At 38.5% G+C, this 14508-nt stretch overlaps 1 protein-coding gene across 3 annotated transcripts in view; it reads right to left on the bottom strand.

The window, feature by feature from the left end:
- OLFM3 (olfactomedin 3) overlaps window positions 1–14054 on the bottom strand; it is a 71723-nt gene extending 57669 nt beyond the window's left edge. The window contains exons 1-3 of one of the 3 annotated variants that reach the window (XM_036769048.1): window positions 13939–14054; window positions 9675–9710; window positions 2135–2270 (exon numbers count right to left, since the gene is read on the bottom strand). In XM_036769048.1, the coding sequence (XP_036624943.1) occupies window positions 2135–2270; window positions 9675–9710; window positions 13939–14054 (288 nt within the window). Of the gene's footprint in view, window positions 1–2134; window positions 2282–9674; window positions 9711–13880 lie in introns of all 3 variants that reach the window. The other 2 variants (XM_036769045.1, XM_036769046.1) reach the window with 2 other exon arrangements.
- Between the last annotated feature and the right edge of the window lie 454 nt (window positions 14055–14508).

Here is a 14508-nt window from a genome sequence, read left to right as displayed (position 1 = left end):
TTATATACCCATATCATATCTTTTTAAAAATTCAGAGAAAGAATGACTTCAATTGTCTTAACTTTACTGGAAAGCTATTTCTCATTAAAGTGTAGGAAAATGATTATATTTTCAGCTAGTAGGAAATGAAATGATTTAAAATGATCTGAACTTGACTTTTAGGATTCTAGGATTCAACGTGTTTCCCGACATTGCTTTGATTGATTCTTCCACTCCTGACATTTCCTCTAAAGTCCATGATGGTTATTGTTACACTAGCCTGACTGGGCCACTGAAGGCACATGACATTAATTGACCTCATGCCAGTGACTCAGTGAAGATCATGTCCTCCAAGGCCAGAGTGTATCTATCTTTTTGAGATTCCCTAAAGTACTCAAAATTGACACACCCCTTTTTTACTGGTCTTCCCTACCCAAAGCCCAAGGCAACATAAACTGTTAAAATTGGGGGGAAAATGTTTAGTACAAACCCCTGTCTTTATAATTGAAAGAATCTTTCCCTTTTTTCCTGGCACAAATAACCTTTTATAATACTTTTTTTTAATCTGTAGAGGGAAATAAATCAAGGGTTCGAGGGTGTTTTGGCATCTAATTGTTATGGTTCTGGTTTAAGCAAATTACAAGAAGGGGGAGACTATTGACTGAAATTGAAGAGTCCTAATGTTCAAAGGAATGACTTAGAGGAAGATGGTAAATACTTGGAATTATTCATTATCTTCCAAATCGCTTGCATACTGAAGGCCATAATTTTATCTCCCTTGCAGGGCTGTTAATATGATTCAAAAGAATGAGCTCAAGGGGCCTACTGTGATCTGAGGCTGAGGCTTAATTCCTGGTGTTGCTTCAGACTTGGAGCTCACTCCTCTCCCCTCCTTTTTTTTGAAGGAACAACTGCTTGGATATTGAGACATAAGGTAAAGAGTTATTCCTATTAAGGGAAAGAGTTTGGAGGCAGAGAGAAAGAAGAAATGGATGTGATTACCTTCCTGGAGCAGGGAGCTTAAATAGCATTTTCATTTAATTTTACTCTAAAGGTGCAGGCTGCAGTTTCGGAAGGAGATCCAAATTCAGAAGTGAATGTTAACAGAGAATCAGCTTTTCTTGGTCATATTGGAGATGAGGGACTCAGGTTTGCAGGAAGGGCAGAGAAACATTCTGGTACCCAGTACAAAAGATAGGAAAGGAACCCTCAAATGACCTTTAAAAATTATTTTACATTTTTATTACTATCTTTAATTTTTTTATGTCCAATATGACCTGCCCCTCTCCCACTCAGAGAGTGATTACTTGTGACAAAAATTTAAAAAAGAAAAAAAGGGTTTTCAGCAAAACTAACCAAGCCCAACAGTAAGTGCAGTATTTCATAGCCATTGTTCTCCACCCTCAGAAAAGAAGTTAGGCTCATTATCATAGCTCTTCTACAGGCTTTGGCTTACTCATCAACTGACCTTTTAAGACACATTCATATGAGGGAAGGAGAAGGAGAGTTCTTGTCTAGGGAGACTTCTGAACTCAGAACATAAAGCACTTTGGAAGACAAAATCCTAAGGCACTGTTCTTGTGGTGGATAGAGAGTCTCTAGTGCACCAAAGCTATTGTTGAGGAAGCCTCCAGAGCAGGGAGGAGATCAGGCAAGGTGGGTTGAGGCCACTGGGAGAAAGAAGTGAAACTTGAAAGCTTTATACTTTCTATTCTACTTTTATTCAATTATCTATGTAACTGTTGCCTCCTCACTCCCCACCCTCCCTCTATAGGACTAGATGTGTCAGTTCCTAGGCAAGTCATTTAACCTGTAATTGCATCAGGTTATGGTGCATATGTTATTGCATATGGTGCTTCACCATAACTTGTTGAGAAGGTGTTGATATAAATTGATGAGGAAGCTCCTCCTGCCATTAAAAAAAATTACAGGTCTAGTTAAACACACACACACACACACACACACGTGTGTGTGTTCAATTTATAGAGAAAAGAAGAGAAGGAGGAGGGGAAGGCAAAAGAGGAGGAGGAAGAAGAGGGTGAAGAAAAGAGTACTTGGTTGTTTCTATCTGCTGAAAGACTGCACCCTCTAAATTTTGGCACCCCTGGGAAAAAGCTGTTTGCTCCACCCTAGTTAAAGATTCAAATATGCCTACCTTTTCCAGCAGTTGTCGAAGTTGCCTGCTTTTCGCATCCCGGGAACACAGGTTCTGTTCTGGTGCAACCACTGTACAAATGCATCGTCCATCAGGATCTTGGGCTGAGCTATACACTTGCCACCCTTCTTTTGGGCTAATCTGAGTCTAGGGAAACCAAAGACAAACACAAGAAACACAGAACTCAGTTAATAGGATAAAGACAGGGCAAAGGTTCCAAAGAGTAATCAAAGATGAAATTGCCATTCTTTGTATCAACAACTTTGTCAAGAGCCCAGACACATTTTACTCCATATATGTCCCTCAAAGTTTGAATTTTCCCTTTTGGACTTAGACTTGCCATTTAACATAGTACAAACTGTTTACCAATCCTAGAGAATTCCCCTGTGATTTTTGTCATATCTTTGACACTTCAATGAATCTTGGGAAGTTTCTGACAAAAGAAGTCTCTAAAGTTTCCTGAAGCAAACAAGTGCATACACCATCAGTACTTTTACACAAGGAGATGTGTTGGCCAAGGCTTTTCAAAGCATGTAGCAATTAATAGTAATTATTTTCTAAGTGGTGTAAATAAAATATCCTACAGTGCTCACATCTTTGCCAGAGACCTTCCAGTTCCAACAAAAGTGTGTTTTGTTCGGTTTTGATTTTTCTCCTTAAGCTAGATAGATTACACCAGCTGAGACTATGGGATCACCTGGGATTTTGTTAAATCAATGAAATCACATAGGTCTAGTTCTTAGAGATCTTTTTTTCCTGTTATCTTCATTTACCGATTTATGCCTTTCCCTTCCTCTTACCAGCAAACTAACCCTTATAACAAAGAGTTAAAAAAAGAAAGGGGGGGGCAAGGTAGTTGATTAAAAAAAAGTAAACACATCAATCTTGCCTGATAATGTGTTAGATGTTTTCTGAAATACTTTCAGTAATTCTCCATTGGCAACAAAACAACAAAGTCCAAATTCCTTGCCCTTCCGTCCATGGCTCCTACACAACCTAGCTCTATATAACTCTCCACTTCTTTTATTTTCTACTAACCCCATAAAGAGCCCAATGTTTTAAACACCAGACTGATGCACTCACTGTTCCTATCTGTATTACTTTCTCTGGACCTTAGCTAATGACCTTTTTGTTCTTAAAGTGCCTCCTTAACTGTTAGCTGCCCTCCTTTCCTCATTTGAATCCTAACTTTTTTTTGAAGGCTCAGCTCAAGTCGCTCCTGCCCCAGGATGCCTTACTTAATCACCCAGCCCTCAATTTCTCTAGTATTTATTGGATGTACCACTCATTTGGCCCTTGTACTAACTTGTATTCAACCATTTAATCAATAAGCATGAAGCCCATAGTGCTAGCAGATGATGCAATGAAAAAGTGAAGCAGTTCCTGAGCTTATGAGACAAAACATATGCATATGTAAGTATAGAAGGAAAATATATATATGGAAAATGACTACTAAGTAGTTTGAGAAGCTGGAGGATTCAGGGAATACTTCATGTAAAAGAGAACACTTGAATTGAGCTTTGAAGGACACAAGGAGTTATAAGAGGAGGAAGTGAAGAGGAATAGAATCCCAGGCGTGGAGGACAGAAAGGAGAAGGGGTATTGTAAGGAACAAGCGGGCCAATATGTATGCCTGGATTGTAGAATTTGTGAGGAGGATAATATGTAAGAAAATACTGATCTTTTTATATAAATGGCTCTTCTACAATGTAGTTGTAAATATCTTACAGGTAGAGGCCTAACTCATACCTTTTTGTTTCTGGAGTATATAGTCCTATTCCTTAGGCATGATTAAGGAATAAGATTGTATTTCACGTATTTAATCCTCACTTTTCAGTATCATAGACGGGTACCTTAAAATATTTATTGAATTGAAATTGTTCAGATGATGATGATGGTGGTGATGACAATGATGGTGGTGATGAGGATAACAGTATTCTCATGATAGATACCTTAATGGAGTATTTGAACGGTCATTTTATTCAGCATGTGGTCACTTTTATGCACTGGGTTCCCTAGTAAACATCATAGTTTTGTTTTTCTTTGTCTCTGGACTCACGGTTAAAGTAGAACAACCCTTCTCATTTCTTCCTGAACTTAAATATAAAGTGATACCTTATGTTACAAATTATTTAAGGGTAAAAATGTTATGCTTTCATAGTCTATAAAATCCATAACAGTGCCATTTACATGACAACTTTTTGATGCTGACACGTGTGTGTGGGAAGATGGAAACTCCTTCCACCCCTCCCTGGAGCCTTTCAATTTCTTTTTGTTGAGTGCTGTGTGGGGCGGTTTAGTAGTAGTAGAAATTGACATACCCTGCAATAATATCCATAGATGTTTTTTCACTCAAAAACAAAACACAAACAAAAAGCCTCAGGCAGCCATCTGTGTATTTCAAGTTTATAGCTGTTTGGGATTGTGAAAACTCAACTTCCAGATGACATTTCAGTTTTCATTTGGGTGCTTTGGTTTCCTATGGACACAGCCACTGTTTCTGGGCTTTACTCTTATAGTCCTAAAATACACTGTCATTTGAACATAATGGATGAATGGATTATAAAATAAATATAATATTGAGTTACCTCCAGCTAGAAAAATGCATTGTTTTACTTTTGCATCTGCCTGAGTTTCTCCCCTTTTGCCTCTTGGAGGAGAACCCATTTAAATGATTTGAATGTATTATAAGTTAAGCACTCACGCTGAATAGCTATTATAGAGACATATAACAGCTATATCTCTGTTTTCATAAATTTTAATGAATTCCATTTGTTATATGAGGCAGTTTGAGGAAGTGGAAAGGACAATAGACAGAAAGCATGGTTCCATATTCTAATTTCACCATTTCTGGCTTTGTGATCTTGGTTTAAAAAATCCATAATAGTCTTAGAAAATAGAATTTCAATTATCTAGCTTTCAGCTTATTATAAGTCAGATTACATAGCTAAATCATTTGTTTATTTGTTATTTGCCTATGGGGCATATATAATAATTTTGTAACCACATATACATGTCAACTATTATAATTATTATAATACAATGCATCTCTGATCTATATAAACCACACACAAACATTGGCCTCAGTTTGTAGAGTCATAGAATTATTGTTGGAAAGGAGCCTCAGAGATATTTGGTCTATTTCTTACTCAAAGCATGAATCACCTGCTCAGGATCACCAACAAATGGTTATCAACATTCCTCTTGATCTCCAGTGACAGGGAATGCACCATCTTTCAAGGTAGCCCATTTCATTTTTTGATAGCTCTAATTATTAGGAAACATTCTCTTATATTTAGTCAATACTTGCCTCTCTGTAATTACCACACACCGATCCTAGTTTTTGCCCTCTGGAGGCAAGAAGAACAGGTCTAATATTTCACATAAGTCAAGTCAAGCCATGTCAATAAATGCTTATGAAGCACATGTTATGTGCCAGGCACTGTGCTGACACTAACCACCTTGCAAACATTATGGTATCACTTTTAGTTTTAGTTTCCTCTTAAAATCTGTAATATGCAAACTGTTCTTTATAGTGTCAGTCAAAGGACAGGAGCCAGAAATTGTTAAACGGCTTTTTCTTACTTTCAAGTTATGGACTCAGTAATGGCATATCCAGAAACATATAATTAAATTACCCAAACAAATGCAAATAATATGGCTAAGATTGATATGTACTAGTAGATACATGTATGTGTATATGTATATTATATAACATACAAATACACGCACAAATAAGCATCTTCTCATCTGATAAACAAGCCAAATCTTACAGTTATCTCCCAGCTTGTTTTGCATGATCAATTCTCTATCACTTAATTTAAAGAGAGAGAAAAGGATATGGAAAAATAGTCACACTGTAGGCATAAAACTGGTTTTATAGTGTCATTTCAATAAGGTAATTGAAAAAATGTCTCAATAGAAATACTTTTGCTTCTGTAAATGCATGTTAATATAGTCTATTGAGGCAAACATTGGAGTGATCATTTTTCCTGGAATGAAAAAGCATTTATTAAGAGCTTACTACATACTAGCTCTGGCGTACTTTTGGATACAGAGAGAAAAAATACAGATAATGCCCTCAAGGAGCTTAGATTCTAATAGGAAAGTACAGCATATATGGGTGAAATAGCTAGAAAAAGCAGTTTTAGTCTGAGAAACAGAGATAGTGAGTTGATGTAAAGGGCAGTCAATTGATATTCACTCTCCAGAAGCAATAGTACTATCGTTTTCTTTATTGTTTCAAGAACAAGAAAAAATGGTTCAAATGTGACAGGAAACAGATGTCAAGGTGGCCCAGAGGGCTGACTGGAATGGGTGTGAAGGTGAAGCATCATCCGGAACCTAGGGCCACCTGGTAGATAGAGTGGGTTAAATAGACTAGCCTATAGTCAGTCAAGATAGTTGGGTCCTAGGAAGGGTTCTTTAAAGATGAATGAGAATGGGGGCATGGATTCTGGATGTCCAGGATACAAAGGTTTAGTACAGAGGACATTAGTTCAGAGAGTGTTAAGAAGACCAGCAGAAACAGGTTGATGATAATATGTCCTGAGTATATGGCTAGATGCCTTGTAGAAATGTGAGAGTATGGATATCTTTTCCTATGATTAGATATACTATTTCAAAAACCTCAGAAATAATTACCAGTTATTTGAAGAGATTTCCTTTGTGAGGAGGGGATAAGAATCACCTATTTATAAATATACAGGTGAGTCCACTCAGCAACCATGAATAGCAATGCTCACTTGCCAAGTTTTATATCCTTTAGCACATGGCATATTATCCCAAGGGAAAGTGGCAGTTCCTCTTGAGATTGAGGGTAAATGGAAAAGTGGAAAGGTAAACAATGTTCATGTTCATTAATCATTCTCTCAAGTGTCTGCTGAAGAAAGTAATGACCTCATTGGTTCTTCCAAATATCCAACTGTAAAAGTAATTAGCGAAAGCAATGGCCCTTCTTCTAGTTAGTTGAATGATATAAACCAGGTGCCTGAAAATTATGGTCCCCCTGGCAATTGTCTGCCAATCTCTAGTCTAGACTAGATGATTAAAAGAAATCCTCTCTACCAAGGGAAAGAAAAACTGAGAGAGGCAAAGGTAGTAGGAAAGTTCCTGACAGGGCTGTGGTGTTTGAGGAAGGGATAGGATTAGGAATCACCAATAAATAATGCCACTTTTATGACTCTATCTAGCCTCATTTCTTAGGGTACTTATAACACTGAAAAAGGGAGGAGCAAATGAAATTCTGACAAGATTCCAGCTTCAAAGACTTATTCCATTTGAAGAGCCAGTAAAATTCTAAACTCACCTCAGTTTATCTGGCAGAAACAGTGTAAAAACTGGAGACAAGTTCTGTCAGTCTCTTAGCATTCTCCAAGTGCTTGAGAACTTTTATCATCTGTGGGTAATGGAATCTAACAGTAGTATCTGTACTTATGAGGAACTGGGCACTGTTACCTCCACATATGCCTAATCTTTGTTATTGCTGATGCTGTTCCCCTTGAACCTTGTGTGTTATTTAGAAGAACCAATGAACTATTCAGTAGCTTTTAATATTAAGAAACTCATGAAATATTTAAAGGAGCTTCTAAGCAGAATTAAAATTATATTTTTAACAACTGGATTTTGGGTTTGGATTCTTTGCTTGCATTTTAATTATCAGGCTATAATACTCAATTCCTAGGTGTAGGTCCCTCACAGTAACTTAGAGGGTCAGCTGATACTTGGCCTATAGCACGACAGAGGGTGGGGTAGATGAGTTCATGAGAACTTATCAAGGCAGTGGTGACTGCCTCATGCAAAAGGCATCAGGATCTGTAACAAGTAGAGAAATCAGAAATATGTTCAATATGTGTTCACCAGTATACCATTATATACATATGCATTGCTGGTGTTATGTGCTCTGCAATTCTGAGTGGTCCTATCAAGAGTTGGGGGAGCCACAATGAATCGTTCAGTCCTTTAGGCAGCTTCAGAATTACACTTCTTCCAAAAAGCATCATGTAGCCAAGAGGAAACTGAACTTTCCTCAAACTTATTCTTACTGATGCTAACTTTGTTAAGGAGCAATTTGTTCTAAGAGGATGTAATGAATCAGTGTGGAATAGTGGAGAGAAGGCTAGCTTTGGAATCTGCAAGGGTTTAGCTTCAAATTTTGTCCCTGGTCTTTACAACATATATGACTATTAAGCTCTGTTAGCTTCAGTTTTCTCACCTGTAAGGCATATATATTATGTATATATAAATATTATATATAATATATATAAATATTATATATATATAATACCTGACTTACACAGAGGTGAGGATGAAGCAAAATGTGGTTATGTAAATCTTAAAATAGATACCACTTATCTGTCCATCAGGATGTTTTCAGATTTAACACTGTCTTCTTTTTTTTTTAGACCACTTCAACTTCAATGAGAATATACACATTTATCACATACTTTAATGATGACTATTGACATTTGTCTGGTATCTTATGCTTTCCAAGCAGTTAAAAAGATTTCATTTCATTTTGTCCTCAAAGCAGCTTTGAAGGGAATGAGGTATCTACTGCTAGCTGTGTGACCTTGGACAAGACATAACTTATGTGGGTTTGTTTCCTCATCGGTAAAGTGAAACGCTTGTCTGGCTAGTACAATGGAAGCATCATAGCTCTGGAGGCAGAGGACCTAGCAGAATCAACCACAAGCAATTGCTGCCATGTGACGTTGGGCAAATCATCTCTTCTCACTGAGCCTCTGTTTTCTCACCTGTAAAATGGGCAGATTGGGCTTGATCGCTTCCCAGATCCATTCCAGCCCTGGATCTTTGAACCTCTGACTAAATGATCTCTAATTTGTCTTCCAATTCCTTATAATTAATAATAATTCCTATTTACCTCACATTTTCCTCAGACCTCTGGATTCAGAGGACCTGGGTTCAATGACCATTTCTGATCTTTATTACCTATTTGACCTTAGTAAGTCACTTGACCTCTCTGGGCCTCAGTTTCTTGATTTACAAACAGAAAGGGTTGGACAAGAGGGCGACCGAGTTCCCTTTCTGTTGTGGGTCACTGAGCCTACCACCTCCCTAAATCCTACAATTCCAGGTCTCTTTATATTACACCAATGCTGGCTTTTGTATTCCTCCCTAAGAAGATACCCAGTGGGGGAGAAAAATACTACCATGAAATGTACCAAATACAAATTGAGGGCTTTCCCCCACTAACATTCCTTGCTTCTACATTCACATGATTTTCCTAATGATTTAGAAAACAAAAGAGCTTCACTGTGCCTGAAAAAAAATGGTAAAGATAGGCCTGGTGATCTAGGATTGAAGAATATTCAGTGGGGAAGAAATGAGAAAGGGCAGATGTTTTTTTGGTTGGTTCCTGGGCATTCATAACTATTTTCTACCTATGAAAGTTGTTAAACTCATTAGGATAGAATTGGTTTGAGGTGAAAGGGATGAAATTTATTAAAAAGGCCAAAATAAATAGAGTTTGCCATTAGGTTTCTCTGAAGCCTCTTCTCTCCACAGTGGTATAGCTAGCTTCCTGAAAACAGCTGGCTTCTGCTGAATGTTTGCTCTCTTTTTTAATTGCTCTTTGCCGGTTCTTTCCCTGTGAGGAGGCCCCAGCATGGGAGCTGGCACTAAGGCCCCGCCTCGAGAGGAAGTTACTCTGCCTTCTGCATGATCACAGACCAGCGCTAGAAGGCATAAGAGCTGAAGGGTAGCTGCAGAATCCTCCCTTCTACCCTCCTCACACCCCAACATAGATGGAATACTGATATACCAGAGTATATAGATAGAAATATGAATACCCAGAGCCCAACAGGAGGATGAAATAACCTAGCCAAGTTTGCAAGATGCTGAGAAAATGAAGAGGAAAGGAGAGAGGGAGAGAGAAAGAGAGGAGAGAGAGGAGAATGAGGGAGAGAGGGAGGGAGAGAGATTGAGAAAGGAGGAAAGAAGGAGGGAGGGATAGAGAGAAAGAGAAGAGGGAGGGAAAGGAGGAAGAGAGAAAAAGAGAGAGGACAAACAAAGGGAGAGAGCTTGAGAAAGGGGCAAAGAAGGAGGGAGGGAGGGAGAGAGAATAAGAAAGAGAGAAAGGGAAGAGGGAGGGAAAGAAGGAAGAGAGAAAAGGAGAGAGGACAAACAGAAGAGGGAAGGAGATTGAGAGAGGGTGAAAGAAGGAGGGAGGGAGAGAAATTTAGAGAAGAGGGAAAGGAGGAAGGAGGGAGAGAGAAAGGGAAGAAGAGAAGAGAAGGAGAGAGAGAATGGGAGAGAGAGAGAGAAGAAGGAGAGAAAGAGGGAAAGAAGGAATAGAGAAAGGGAGAGAGGAGAAAGGAAGGAAAGGGGAGAGAGAGGGAGAGAGAAAGGGAGAGAGAGAGGGAGAGAGAGGGGGGAGAGAGAGAGAGAGAGAGAGGGAGAGACAGGGAGAGACAGGGAGAGAGAGGGAGAGACAGGGAGAGACAGGGAGAGACAGGGAGAGAGAGGGAGAGAGAGGGAGAGACAGGGAGAGACAGGGAGAGACAGGGAGAGAGAGAGAGAGAGAGAGAGAGGAGAGAGAGAGAGAGAGAGAGAGAGAGAGAGAGAGAGACCTGGATGTACTAAAGGATTTTATATTCTACTGGAAGTTGACACCATCTTGCCTCTCCCAAAAGTATTTCACCCATTCACATGGCACACTACCTGAAATTCCATGACCACAGAGATTCATCCCTCTTTTATAAGGCAAATATCAGAAGGTATTACATATTAAGCTGTTTTCAATCAGTTCACGTCAGCTGAATGACTATAGGACCACAGATTAAAAGCAAGAAGCTACCTGCTTGAATGGTCATCTACTCAAAATCTCAAAGCCCTTATTTTACAGATGAGGAAACTGAGACAGAGAGGGGAAGCGACTTTCCCAAGGTTCCATAGGTGTCAGAACTGGGATTTGAACTGGGGTCTTCTGACTCCTAATCAAGCATAATTTACACAATGCAAATGTGTTTCTTGTGTGATGAGGAAATATTTGTTTGGGGAGGTATATGGGGAAAGGAAGGAAGAAATAATTGAATCATTTTGATCTACAAAGCAATACAGGAGGAGTGGAGATGATGAGTTGAATTTAGCGCAACAAGATCATTTGACTCCTGCCTAAGAGGGAGAGTGGGAGCACAAAAGATCAGCTCTCTAACCTGCAATTTTGTGTAGGGCAACATGGTCCAGTGAGAAGAATACTAGCCTAGTCAGGAAATCTGGATTCTGCTATTAACTAACCATCTGTGGGATCTGAGGCAAAACATCTCACTACAAGCCTCAGTTTTCTGTTTCCCAAATTAAGGGAATTAGACTGTATGATTTCTCAAATTCTCTTACAACTCTAGCATTTTGATTCCATGTCTAGGGCTATAAGAAAGATGAATTCCTAAATACTTCCACCATTTGAATCCAAAGATATTTTCTTGATTGGCCAAGAAAATTCAGCTTCACAGGTGGTATATTTTCACAAGTTGTGTCAAAAGAACACTCTTCTAATTTGGTATCCCATCTCCAATTCTGACAGCGACTACTTATTATTCAGTGTGCCATAGTGGAAAGACTTTAGAATCAGATGTCTTGGGTTTGAATCATCCCCAACCCTTAGTTCTAGTACTTTTTTGCTATTAATTATTTCCTACTTATCTTGTTTACAGCTTGTTTGTACATAATTTTCTACTTGCTGTCTCGATTGTGAGCTCCTTGAGGGCAAGGGATTGTCTTTTGCCTTTCTGTCTGTCTTTAGTGCATAGCAAGGTATCTGGCCTGTAGGAGATGCTTAATAAGCTTATTGACTAACTGACTGTCTGAATCTCATCTCTACCACACATTGCCTGTGTGATGCTGGACAGATCAATTAAGCTTCCTGGCCTTCAGTTTTTTCATGTGCAAAATGAGGAGGTTGGGCTTTACTATATGTAAAGTACCATCCACCACTCAATCCATATCCGATGATTTATGTGTTATTGGTATTTCCTGGCTCAAAGGACTGTCATAATTCAAAATTAGTTTATGCACAGAAATAATACATTGCCTCTTATTATTCAATCCAAAGGTGAGCTAATGAAAAATGAGAGAAAAAAATAACTCCATGGTGCTCGCAAATATCCTAGGGGTTCTAGTCAACTAATGATAGTCATTTTAAAATTAATTTTTCCTTAATCTACAGTTTAACATTTTATCCTATCTCTTCTATCCCATATCTAGCCTCCTCCTAACTGTCCAAGCAAAATCAAAGGAAACACACACACACACACATCCTAAGAACTTAGCTGTCAGTTTAAAACAGTGGAAAAATATATGGATAATTATAGACAGCTGGCTAGAAGGAGTTAATTCAGCACTTAATATGTTTAATCTTATGTTTTGGCAATGAAAGAATCTGGTTCAGTAAGTTTCAAATTTACTTATATTGACTTTAAAATTTCAGGTGCCTATAACTTAGATCTTTAGTCATTTGGGCCCCCAAACTGTTTTTGATTCTAGCCCTGCTTACTTCACACCTGTCCATTAGTGAGGTATCTTCTTTTTCTGCCCAACCTGGCTGTACACCTGGCTCTGCTTACCCCAAGTGACCTGAAAAAGAAACTTAAGAATCCAACATCTATTAGATACCCAGACTGTGCCTCAAACATGGGGGAATCTGACATATTATGCAATTAGTTTGGTCTGACTATACTCAATTTGTTAATTAAATATTGATTGATAAATTTATCATCATTAAGAGCTGCCATCAGTCTTGGAAACCATAGGTCACTTTTTCTTTAATATTTAACTTTTTTTCTGACAAACTAGAATGTCAGGATGGGAACAACATCCACAGAGCTTTCACTAGTTCTTTAGCCTTCATTCAGCAACAGGGAAATTGTCTATCCAAAATTTGTGTGTTTGTATGGTTGAATGGTGGGGTTGGAGAAAGGCTCTAAAAGTGATCTGGTTTGAATAAGCTGTGGTTTTCATTTTCCTTCTGTAAGATTTACAGTGTAGTTAATTGAACATTAAAGCACATTTTCAGGTTTTTTTCCAAGGATGTGGAAAGGGTTATGAAAATACTTTTCATTTCATTTTCGGTGAAAGGAAACTTCTTGAGATTGTAGATGTAAAGATATTTTTAAAGAGTCAAACATTCATAGAGGACTCTCCTTAAAAATGAATCACCTCCCACTTGTATTATTCCTTAGTCTATTTAAAGGTCTTAAGGACAGACTAAGAATTACTGAGGTTTTTAGTTACATTTATTATTATTTACCATGAGTTTGATTACCTTGAAATCTTTGCAAAGGAATTCAGGCATTACATCCTGTGAAGGAACTTGCTGCAAATAATAGAACTACATAAAGCAAGAGGCTGAAAAAAAAGTCTAAGGTATCGTACTATGCCTCACACTCAAAGAAAACAGCATATACTTGTTTGATTGAAGGAAAAAAATAAAGCAAATAACAAACACTCTATTTCTTTAAAAAAAATTAAACATCCAAACTTCCAATCAGTATTGTTGAACCTTTTTGTTTGTAAGAATTTAATGAGCCTAATTTAATATTCTCTTTTACAATAAAAGAATCAGTCCACATTTGTCTATGTGTGTGCGTGTGAGTATAAAACTGTAAAGTGGTCACAGAGAAACATGCATGAATAGAGTTACAGTCTAGAAATTAACAGCTAGAAAGCAGACCTGCAAATAGACAACCTCAATCTTTGTGGTTTACCACAAATAGCAAAAGAGTTGAACAACCAGAAACCCCCTGAGATCTCTAAACACGGTCGAGTTACTTACTAGAGTGTCTGGCGTGGAAAGCCTGGTGGTGTTCAGTCCCACTAAAGATGGAAGAGTTTGGGACATCCAGTTTGAGATCATGGCCATGGTACTGAGGACAGCACCCAGCTTCAGCAGTGGAGGACTCATGGCTGTGGAGCTAATGAGTTTTCATAGTGACTGATTATGATCCTGGTGCGGGGCTGGCAGTGAGAGGCGTGACTGCAGCACTCCACATCTCCAGAATGAAAACAGATTCACTTTCCCAGATCTAATCACCCGGGAAAGCACGCCCCCTCACCCCCTAGTAGAGTATACAGCTCCCTCCCTTGCCTAAGAGAAATTTGGCTTGACCACAAAGCCCCTCCTAATATATTGGTAATTATCAACACTTGGGTGGAGGGAGGAGAAAAAAAATCCCCCAAGCTGTACTATATACTCAGTTACCACCAACAGTGTGTCCACACTGGGGGTTATATGAATATAATCAGCTGCTCTTTATCCTTAAAAAAAAAATCCACCTTTGTGGAAGACCGCCAAAGTGCACATTTTATGCTGCAAACTTAATATCTACATTTTGTCTTTGGGGACATAACAAACAGCT

Source organism: Trichosurus vulpecula, chromosome 7 (assembly GCF_011100635.1).
Source record: "Trichosurus vulpecula isolate mTriVul1 chromosome 7, mTriVul1.pri, whole genome shotgun sequence".
NCBI lineage: Eukaryota > Metazoa > Chordata > Mammalia > Diprotodontia > Phalangeridae > Trichosurus > Trichosurus vulpecula.
This window is presented reverse-complemented; position numbering and strand designations above follow the sequence as displayed.